Below are 11,250 nucleotides of genomic sequence, written 5' to 3' on the forward strand. Positions count from 1 at the left end.
ATACTGGACCCCATATTTCATAAGTATCATTTAGTAAATTCCAAATAACAGTTAATTCTTTACCATCATTTAAGGTAGATGATTTGTGAAGCAGGCATTCAGGAGAATTATTTCTCATGAACTTCAATGCTTACAATTGCAGTACAGACCAGCAGGTGGTAGTAATACCTTGTGTATCTTAAAGCTAATCTTGAACCCAGTATTATTTTAAAACGTGAAAAAAGACACCTGTTTGTATACAGAAACATGCTTAGGACATTGACAGTGTATTACTAAGCACAAAATTGGATCTTGAGATTATTATGCTAAGCGAAATAAGTCAGACAGAAAAAGTCAATAACCATATGACTTTACTGATATGTGGGATATAAAACTGAAAGCAACAAAGGAACAAGACAAACAAACAAAGAAAGAAAAACTTGTAGACACAGACAACAGTTTAGTGGGTACCAGAGGGTAAGGGGGGGGGGGTAGAAGAGGGAAAACGGGAACAAATATATGGTAGTGTATGATAGAAATGTACACTTGAAACCTATATAATTTTACTAACAAACGTTACCCCCAATAAATTCAATAAATAAAAAATTCTTATTTTTTCATCCAAATACTAAAAGGAAAAAGTAATTTAACCAAATTGTAAAGCAATATAATACTTTTAAATGAAAGCATAGACTTTCCATAAATTCACATATTATCATAAACTGTATCTCTTAATTTAATTCTAGTTCAACTTCCCAGGCATTAAGCTGCCATAGTTTCTGTATGAAGCAAATTGTACTGCTTTAAAACTTGTTTCATAATATTGTCTGATTTGTTGAATTCTCCAGGCTCTTTACTCATTCTGCCTTATCAGAAGGAGTTACAGCTTTATTTCTTTCCCCTTACCAGCTAAAAGTGAGTGGTGGAGATTTCTCTAGGTACTTCAGCATTTTCTTTGGAACTCATCAACATTTGTAATGAAATATAGAGGGTGCCAAAAGAATGTATACACATTTTAAGAAAAAACAACTATTAAAATTGTAATATTTAATATATACCGATAACAAAAGATAAATACAAGTCACATTTGACTTCTGCAATTACAAGAGGTGCTCAAAATGGTTACCATCAGCATCCAGACACTTCTGATTATGGCAAAATACTGCTTGAGCAATGTTGACCAAAGTGTCCACTTGTATACATTTTTTTGGCACCTCCGGTATATCCAGGGTTTTCTTTAATAGAAGAGATCACAAATTGGTTTAAATGTTAAGTATGAATGATCCAGGGTTGTATGTAGAAATCATTGCCTATCTGTCATAGGTTACTCTGATAGCAGTACTGACTTTCTAAGGCTTATAGATATAGAAATCTTACTAATTTGTCATACTTTAGGGACAACTCTCTGAGTAACTCTGTTGCAAGTTGTATTGATGCTATCTCCTAATTCTCCTTTAATCTGTACTTCCTCTTCTCATTTTTGTTCCTTTGTCTAATAAATAGAATATTAATATAAAGTTTCCAAGCTAGAATAGTCACTCTTGGCATTTTTATAGATATTCTTTGCTTCTGGACGAAATTGCTTCTGTCAACATCTGAAATTTAAAATATAATACAAACATATGCATGATAATAGTTTTAACATGAGCATACCTTGTATTTTTACAAATTTTGACCATTGCGACTTGCTATAAGAACTCCAGAAATGAGAGCCTAGCAAATGCTGTGTACTCAAAAATGGTGGTACTTAATGCTTAGAATGTCAAAACTAGAAGTTAAAACTAAAAATAATGCAAAGGAGTTGCCTTCTTGGAATTTAGGAGCCTATTTTTCAGTTTCCTCATGGCTGTCTTCACTTCTTGATTCCTCAAAGTATAGATTACTGGATTCATAATGGGAGTAAAGATCATATAAAACACAGACAGGATCTTGTCCACTAGAAAACTGCTTAGTGGCCACATATAGACAAAGATGCAGGGCCCAAAGAACATGAAAACAACAATGAAATGAGCTGTGCAGGTAGAAAGGGCCTTAGATGACCCTTTCGAAGAATGGTTCTTGATAGTAACCAGGATGACAACATAAGAGCTGAATAAAAGAATAAAGCAGGACAAAGCAATTATGCCACTTGTTGAGATCATAAAGAAACCTAGGACATAGGTTTCCACACAAGCCAACTGGAATACCACAGGAAGGTCACAGAAAAAGCTGTCTATGTCATTGGGACCACAGAATGGTAACGTAAGAGCAAATATGACCTGACTCATTGAATGCATGACTCCCACAACCCAGGAAGCCACCACGAGGGCAATGCACACCTGGGGACTTATAATTGAAGCATAGCGGAGAGGCTTACATATTGCAATATACCTATCAAAGGACATAACCATAAGTAAAATTATCTCCGTACCAGTAAAAAGGTGTAGAAAAAATATCTGAGTAATGCAACCAGCAAAGGAGATGGTTTTGTTTCCAGTGAGGTAGTCTGTAATCATCTTGGGGGTGGCAAAGGAAGCAAGAGACATATCAATGATGGAAAGGTTGGTAAGCAAGAAATACATAGGTGAGTGCAGGTGAGAGTCAGCTATAACTGTGATGGCTATGAGGCTATTACCCACAATTGTTGCTGCATAAAACAATGAAAACACTATGAAGAAAAACATCTGTAGTTCCCAGGAATTAGAGAGTCCCATCAAAACAAATTCAGAAACAGTAGATTTATTGGCCACATCCATTGTCCTGAGTGATAGATGGGATCCTGTATTAAGGGAGGAAAAAGCAAGTGAAAGAATAATTCTATTGAAGCAAAAAACACCATTTTTCTAAGAATTCACTTTCATAGACTTTGTTTTATCTATGAAAACTTATCTTTGCTATTCTTTCCAACCTCATTTGGCATATTGGTGTGAAAGATAATTATAGGATATTAGAGATCATACTGCAATCCACGTACATCATAGATATTGAAAATAACACTTTCCTTCTGGTATTAATAGGCAATCAAACTGAAATTATGTCATTCTGAACAAATCTACTTATCCACAAATTTGTCCATCCATCTGTCTATATAATCCTAAAGATAATAGCTGACATTAAGTAAGCACTAACTCTGGAAGGACGATGTATTGCACCCTTTAGTCATTTAGAATTCACCCATATGGATAACCTTACTGAAAGAATATACACAAATGATATCACATATAAGTGACATGAGCTATTAAGCAACATTATAGCAAGATTTCAATGAACAGTTGCAGAACTCATATACATTTCCAGAGAAGATTTATTAACATATTCACAATAAAAGTTATCTGGTTGAAACCCATCAGAAACAAAAAGAAAATTAGTTTTGCTGATATTTATCCAGTAGAAGAAAAATGATTTATTATCATGTTTACTACAATACAGCCAGCCATACAGCCTAAGGAATGGCATTTAGCTTCTTTTCTTCTCAATTTCTTTTTTTTTGTTAAAATAGAAGTCTGTTCCTCCTATAAATATTTATAATTCTATTACTTAAAAATTAACCTTCTCTCTGAAAGGATATATCACATCATTTTTATGGGAAAGAGCTCAAAGATCAATCTCTTTAGTCCCACCCTCTGAATTCTCCCTTCATATATACCAACATGTGTAAATCATTTTTTTGATCTTAGCCCCATGGAATAGGGGTTAGGAGATGGAAGTAGGAAGGGCAGACATTTAAAATCTTTCAATAGAAATTATTGGTAAAACACTTTTGCTTACCAGATCTATAGTAGAATCAGTCTTTTGGATAATTCAGAGTATTAAGTAGACTCTGACAGAGAGCATATAGGAGGTAATTTCAAATATAAATAAATGACCTAGTTGAATCATTAATTGTTTAGCAGCTGTAGATAAAATGAATGTGGTAGGGACTTGGGAATTGACCAAGAAGTAGTCTTGCAGTGGGATTTATTAAACAACAAAGATGGTATTATTTGGTTCACAACAGGAAGATACATATTTCAAGAGACTTACGGGAACTTACAATGATTGTTTTTACCTGGACCTGAGGGATTCAGGGAACAAAAGTTGGGAAAGCTATCATTTAAGAAGCAGCATGAACTATCAACTCAATAAATTTTAATAAGCACTCTTGTTCTGCAGGCAGGGGAGAATACTTGTAAAATCCAAAAACATCCATTTCTGCTTCAAATAATTTATAGTTTCTTTGGAGATATTGAACACATAAACAAAACAATTGCTTAAAAAAATTCAGCCAAATAAATCAAGTGTTCAACCAATTCTCAGCGATAATGAGTGAACTGGATTTTAGATAAAGAAAAATTTATAATGTGCTTAATTAATCAAGAAAGTGTTCTTGCAAGAGAAATGTCATGAAGATGACCTGGCAGGGAAAAAAATCATACACAAAATCAAAAGGAAACAATAGGTGAGGAAATATTGCAATACATATGACAAAAATGTTTTCTATCTCTAATGTGTAAAGAATGCCTGTAAATTGATACAAAAAAGATTCAATAGCACAAAACCCACCCAGAGAAACTAAATAGAGAATTCCTAGAAATTGTACCTAATAACCTATGAGAAACATTTAACCTCATTAATGGCCAAGGAACTGCATATTATAATAAAAATCAATGCCACTTTTGCCCATCAGATTGATCAAAATTTAAAAGAATAATAAGGGATATTCTCTTCTGTTGTTGATGAATATATGGATTGCTGTTAAAAACAAACCCCAAAACCTAAAACTAACTACTAAAATTAAAAATACACTTTTTCTCAATGTCCTTTGACCAATAAATCTTTCTTTTAAGAATCAATTCATAGAAATAAAAAACACTGTGTCATGAAACTATCTACAAAGTTACTTATTTTAGCAGAGCAAACTGTGGGAATAATAAGAAAAAATATATGATGGCCTATCAGTAAAGACGTAATATAAATTACAGAATATCCACACATTAATAAAAAGTGCAGCTGTAGTAAAAAATAGTTTGATTTGAATATACTGCCCTAAAAAATATGTACATATTGTATTGTCAAACAAAAGAAAATTGATAAGTAATGTGTATTATATGTTCTTAATTTTGTAGTATCTAACAATAACAAAGCAGACTATGCTGTTAAACATCTCACTCTCTTACCTCAGAGAGTGAGAACAGAGAAGAAGATGGCACGTTTTCTTTTTTATGTGTATTTGGATATTTTTCACTTTTTACTATTTTTTATTGTGGTAAATACACATAATGTGAAATTTACCATTAGTGATATTTAGTACATTCAGAACATTGTGCAAATGTTACCACCATCTAATTCCAGAATATTTTTATCACCCCAAAAGGAAAGCCTGTATCTATTAATCAGACACTCCCCTTGAAAACATTCTAAATAAAGAAAAGTTAGGTATGTCTTATTTTTCCTAATGCCAAATACCAAACTACAAATCCAAAAAGCTCACAGAACACCAAGCAAAATAAATGACCAAAATAACTATACCTGGGCTTTATATCCTTAAACTATATGAAAGAAAAGACAGAAAAAAATACTGAAAAAGAAAGAAAGGAAGGAAGGAAGGAAGGAAGATGAGAGATATGAAATAATTGAATTGAAATGAAAGAAATACAACTTTTCTTTGATAGTTCTCTATTGGTTGATATCAGATTCTTGATTAGTTTATTTTTCACCATTGTATTTATAATTAGTGGTAATAAAAACACACAACTACTTTCATAATTGGAGTTAGATTATTCCAGATATAATTTTGGAATGAATTTTTAACTTTATAAAGTATATTTCAGGAATTAGTGTCATTTATGAACTGCTCTTCCTACTCCTGCCCTAGATCCAAAAATTCACCACTGCCCCTTGAAGTGGGCCCAATTTTATTCCACTAACTAACTTAGTCACGGGAGAAAAAAACCACCAAAAACACAAAATAAGAATTGACAAAGGAGAAACAACTAGTGAAACAAAGGAAACGTTAAAAATTATAAAGAGCTGATCTTTAGTACTTTATGCAACTAATTTTGAAACTCTAGATGAAATAACTATGTTCTTAAGAAAATCACAGTTTACCAAAATTGCTCCAATAGAGATATAAAGCTCAAAAAAACCATAGAAGAAATAGAGGATGTTACCAAGGAACAAATCCATAAATTCTTCATGCCCAGATGGTCTCACGGGGAAATTCTAACAAAGCTTCAAAAACCAAATAGTCCTAATGGTACAAAAATTGTTCCAGAGAATATAAAATGAAGTAAAATGTCCAAATTCACACCAATTCAACTTAAAATGTGTATAGATTCAAAATCTAAGACCTAAAGCTGAATACTTCTAGAAGAAAGTATAATGGAAAATCTATGTGGTCTTGGATTAAGCAATGATTGATTGATTGATGGATTGATTGATTTTTAGCTAGGACACATAAAATGTGAGTCACAAAATAAAATTTGAAAAAATTGGACTTCTGGAAACAACCAAAGTATCCTTCAACAGATGACTGGATAAAAAGATGTGGTACATACATACAACAGATTATTACACGACCATAAGAAAGATGAAATACAGCCATTTGTGACAACATGGATAGATCTTGAGATTATCGTGCTAAACAAAATAAGTCAGACAGAAAAAGTTGAGAACCATATGACTTCACTTATATGTGAAATATAAAACTGAAAGCAGCAAATGAACAAGGCGAACAAAGAAACAAAAACTCATAGACAGAGACAACAGAGGGCAAATGGGGATGGGGGTAGGTAGAAGAGGGTAAAAGGGATCAAATATATGGTGATGGAAGGAGAACTGACTCTGGGTGATGAACACACAATGCAATATACAGATGATGTATTATAGAATTATACACTTAAAACCTATATAATTTTAATATCCAGTGTCACCCAAATAAATTCAATAAATATTTAAAAAATGAAATAAATATGATGTGAAAAAAATTTTACAACCCATCTTTGATAAAATTAAGAATGCAGCTTATTTATCTTTAATCTTTAAGTCCCCTAGAGTAGATTTCACAATTTTAAAGCAGTACAATAAACTCCAGAAAAATTATTGTAGCTTATATTAAATATTCTTGTAATCTATATTAAAGATTCTAAGGATCCTAGAGTTGTGTACAATAATTCTCATCCATAGTCCCATTCTATAGAAAATGAAACTAAGACCAAGGACACAGCAGCTTTTTCAATGTCATGCTAATGAGAGGCAGAATCTAGGTCATTCACCTACAAATATGGGTATATGTTTATTTCTAAGCAGTAGCAAGTTATTTTGGTGCTATGACGTTTAGAGAATCATTTTTGTAACGAAAGCCATATTATATATAGTAAGTCCTAAGGGATCTGAGCCATTTTCCCCTGGTTAAACACAGTATTTGACTTAAGGAACCCATGTAAGTGTGATCCTTCAACATATTTGGTATAGCTAATAACTGGAGTTTTTAGAACATAAAAATCATCTAATAATATCTAGTTATTTTACAGATGATAAAACTGAGAACCAGGGAATAAAGTGACTTTCCCAAGTTCATATACCTATATAATGACAGAGTCTAGCCTAGAAAGTGTTCTCTCTCTCTCTCTCTCTCTCTCTCTCCCTTGAACAAAGTCTAGATTATCTTCAAGAGCATTTTGGTCATTGTCATTTTGAGAGCTACACATAGGAGAAAGGTTTACAGCATTACAGCATAACAGTGAACTCCTGTAAGCACAAATAATTATCCAATTGTCTGTCATTATCAAAGTTTATATGATATTGTGCTAGCCTGGGTTTATATAAAGACAGATTTTATATATATAATACATAATATACATACATATATATAATATATATATATAGATGTATATATGTAATGAATAAATATATTGTAAAGAGTTGAATAGAAAGATAGATTAATCATTAGGTAAATGGATGGGCAGATAGATGAATAAGTGGATGAGTGGATGGATGGATGGCAAGATAGAGGTATAGTATCTCAATCTTTACAGCAATAGACACAGTTCTCTAAATTGAATCTGTGTATATGCACATTCTTTCAGCTGAGAATCCATGGACTATAGCATTTTGCAGAAGGGCAAAGGGAAAAGTGAATACAGTTTGGAGCCAAATAGACTTTAGTTTGAGTCATAGCCCTGACACTTACTAGATCCTGGGTTTTGAGAAGTTACCACAACACTCCAGTCTTCAGTTTCAAGTAATGTGTTAAATATATACATATATATATATATATATATATATATATATATATATATACACACACACACATATATACAAATATATACATGTATGAGATATATATACAATATATACATATATTCATATATATGAAGCCATATATATATATATATATATATATATATATATATATATATGAGAGAAAGAGAGAGAGGAAATATTTCTTTAAATCTAAAGGAATCAATATACAGCTTAATATATATTTTTATTTATTTTTAAATTAAAGTTCATTGCAGCTTAATATATTGACTCAGTAGTCTCTATGTCTGTATATTGACTGTACAACTGTAAATTGCAACTGTGTTACTTGTTTAAAATTGTTTGAAAAGTTACTGGATTTTGGTAGGGTTGAAAAGGTATACTATTAAATATATTTCTTGTGATGAAGTGCAATCAGTTCAATTTACTAATGTGTTTAATAGTAACTGGGGAGATCTACTAATGAAATAATGTTAGTGAAAAAATAATTTAAAAACCTTTTCTTTATTTATGACTCTGAATATTCTAAATCTGTCCTCCTACCTTCTCAATCTTATTAGACTAAGTTTCAAAGTTGGGTTTTTCGTATTTCATTCTGATCAATAGCACATGGTTGGCTGACCAGGGTAAGAAATATTGCATATTTTTAATGTCAGGCTATGAATTCTGTGCTCCAGTTTAGCATCCTAACACATACATTGCTAGCATATAGCCAAATAAATGCCATGGGTCCCATCATATGAAAATTAGTATGTGCTCTAAAATAAGGTTCCAAGTATTAGGAAAGCAACATGGGGAAATCACCCCAAAGGCAAAATCTAGTTAGCATAAGCACCAACCTAAGGAAACTTGAGTAAAGGACTATTGCTGTCTCCAGTCTAAGCCCTACATTGATGGGGTCTTCTCCCTTTCTGCCTCATATCTTTCATTCTCATTGCCATAGAGAAGCCTAACACCGAGTCCAACAGTTCACTGTAAAAGATAAACCTAATTTCATGATACTATGCCTTCACCTCCAAGTTATTAGCCTAACTGAAACTGTCAGTAGTGTGGTTCTGTAGAGTCGTTTTGTTACTCTCTTCCTCGCTTGCCATCTTCCTCTTTGATTGATGAGTCTTTGCAGTGCTATGCTTTGATTCCTTTCTCTTCATCTTTTCTTGTATCTGCATAGGTTTTTTTTTTCTTTGAGGTTACCACGAAGCTTGAAAAAAAAACAGTCTATTTTGTTATAACAGTTTATTTTGAGCTAATAACAACTTCAGTTGCACACAAAAACGCCACACTTTTACTCCCCATGACACACATTGTAGTATCACTATCAGAATTTAAGCCGGTAAAACAGCATGTGCAAAGTCCCCAACAGAACTGAGCCCAGCACACTGGAGGAAAAGGAAAATTCTTGTTCAAGGGGGAGAGGGATGCACAGTGGGGCTGAGGCGGTAAGCAGGATCCGGATGGTTCCTGTCCTACGTTACATTGTAATCATGTGTTTTTGCATATTCCATGAGCACATTGGTACTGTTTTCTGTGATCCATAGAAATGGAGCTTGTCACATTACAAGGTTTTAGTAATAAATCTTTGAGAATAAATACATATATGATCTTCATGAACAGGGGAATGTGCAAAGTCAAAACCAGCAGCATATCAGAATACTCCACCCGTGGAGAGACAAGTGCTGAGTAGTACATGCCTCACCAGGGATGTCCAGGTCTCTTCTGTAAACCTTCCTTCTCCTCCCCACACCCCCAGGTATTCTCTGTCACCTTTGTTACCTTAACATAAAGGCTTCCACCAACTACTATGTCATCCCCCAATAAAAATTCATCCACATGCCATCAGGGGAGCACATCAATAAGCCAACAAGGTCATTTTAGGGTATGGGAGGAGAAAGGATTCTGGGAAATAGTTTCAATGTGCAAGATGTTGGCAGAAGAAGAGAAGCAACAAAAGGCAGCCCTATTTCCAGAAACTGCTGGGCTAACAGTTGCAAGTCAGCTCACCAAGATTCAGTATGCTGGTTAAGTATGTATATTCAAGGTTATACAGGAGAGAATGGAAAGAGACAAAAAGAAATGAGAAAGTTGTTCTCTTGTAGCTCCAATGTAGTCTTAAAGTGCAAACTGTATGCTTAGCATACTTGTATCCACTACAGAAAAAAATAAATCAGATAAAACTTCCATCAAATCACTTGAGAAAGCTGTAGAAAGTTCTCAAAACAGGAGCTGGATAAAAGCTGGCCTGTTGCTTACCGTCTATCCTCAGTTACTCAGTGATTCGCTACTATCTCTGCAATTTATATCTAGCATCCAATGCTCTGGAAACTTTCTTTCAGGACACTGTTTCCACTACTATTGATTTTTTTTAAATTAAAGTTTATTGGGGTGGCAATTGTTAGTAAAATCACATAGATTTCCGGTGTACAATTCTATAATACATCATCTATATATCACATTGTGTGTTCACCACCCAGAGTCAGTTCTCTTTCTATCACCATATATTTGATCCCCTTTACCCTCATCTACCACCCTCCTCCCCACTTACCCTCTGGTAACCACTAAACTATTGTCTGTGTCTATGAGTTTTTTCCTTCATTTGTCTTGTTCTTTTGTTGTTTTCAGTTTTATATACCGCATATCAGTGAAATCATATAGTTCTCGACTTTTTCTGTCTGACTTATTTTGTTTAGCATAATAATCTGAAGATCCACCCATGTTGTCACAAATGGCACTATTTCTTTTCTTATGGCAGAATAGTATTCCATTGTGTATATATACCGTATCTTCTTTATCCGATCATCTGTCGACGGACACTTTGGCTGTATACATGTCTTGGCCACTGTAAATAAAGCTGCAATGAACATTGGAGCACACACATCTTTACGGACAACTGTTTTCAGATTTTTTTGTGTACCACTACTACTGATTTAACACCTTGTTCTCTAGAAATAGTAAACCACATGAAACTCCTGAGTTCACTAAGCATTTGTATCATTCTCTGCTTTTGCCCATGCTGTTCCTTCCCTCTAGTGTACTTTCCCCCAACTTGGCTTT

General features: G+C 33.4%; 1 protein-coding gene across 1 annotated transcript; it reads right to left on the minus strand.

The window, feature by feature from the left end:
• Positions 1-1,760: 1,760 nt before the first annotated feature.
• LOC109439454 (olfactory receptor 4K2) lies at positions 1,761-2,720 on the minus strand. The gene has a single exon (XM_019719768.2). It carries the CDS (start codon positions 2,712-2,714, stop codon positions 1,761-1,763), a length of 954 nt encoding a protein of 317 aa, XP_019575327.2. The 5' UTR covers positions 2,715-2,720.
• Positions 2,721-11,250: the final 8,530 nt, after the last annotated feature.

Source organism: Rhinolophus sinicus, linkage group LG03, assembly GCF_036562045.2.
Source record: "Rhinolophus sinicus isolate RSC01 linkage group LG03, ASM3656204v1, whole genome shotgun sequence".
Lineage (NCBI taxonomy): Eukaryota > Metazoa > Chordata > Mammalia > Chiroptera > Rhinolophidae > Rhinolophus > Rhinolophus sinicus.

Excerpts from the sequence above, each read along its gene's own strand:
- LOC109439454 (XM_019719768.2), bottom strand. The coding sequence starts at position 2,714 with ATGGATGTGGCCAATAAATCTACTGTTTCTGAATTTGTTTTGATGGGA.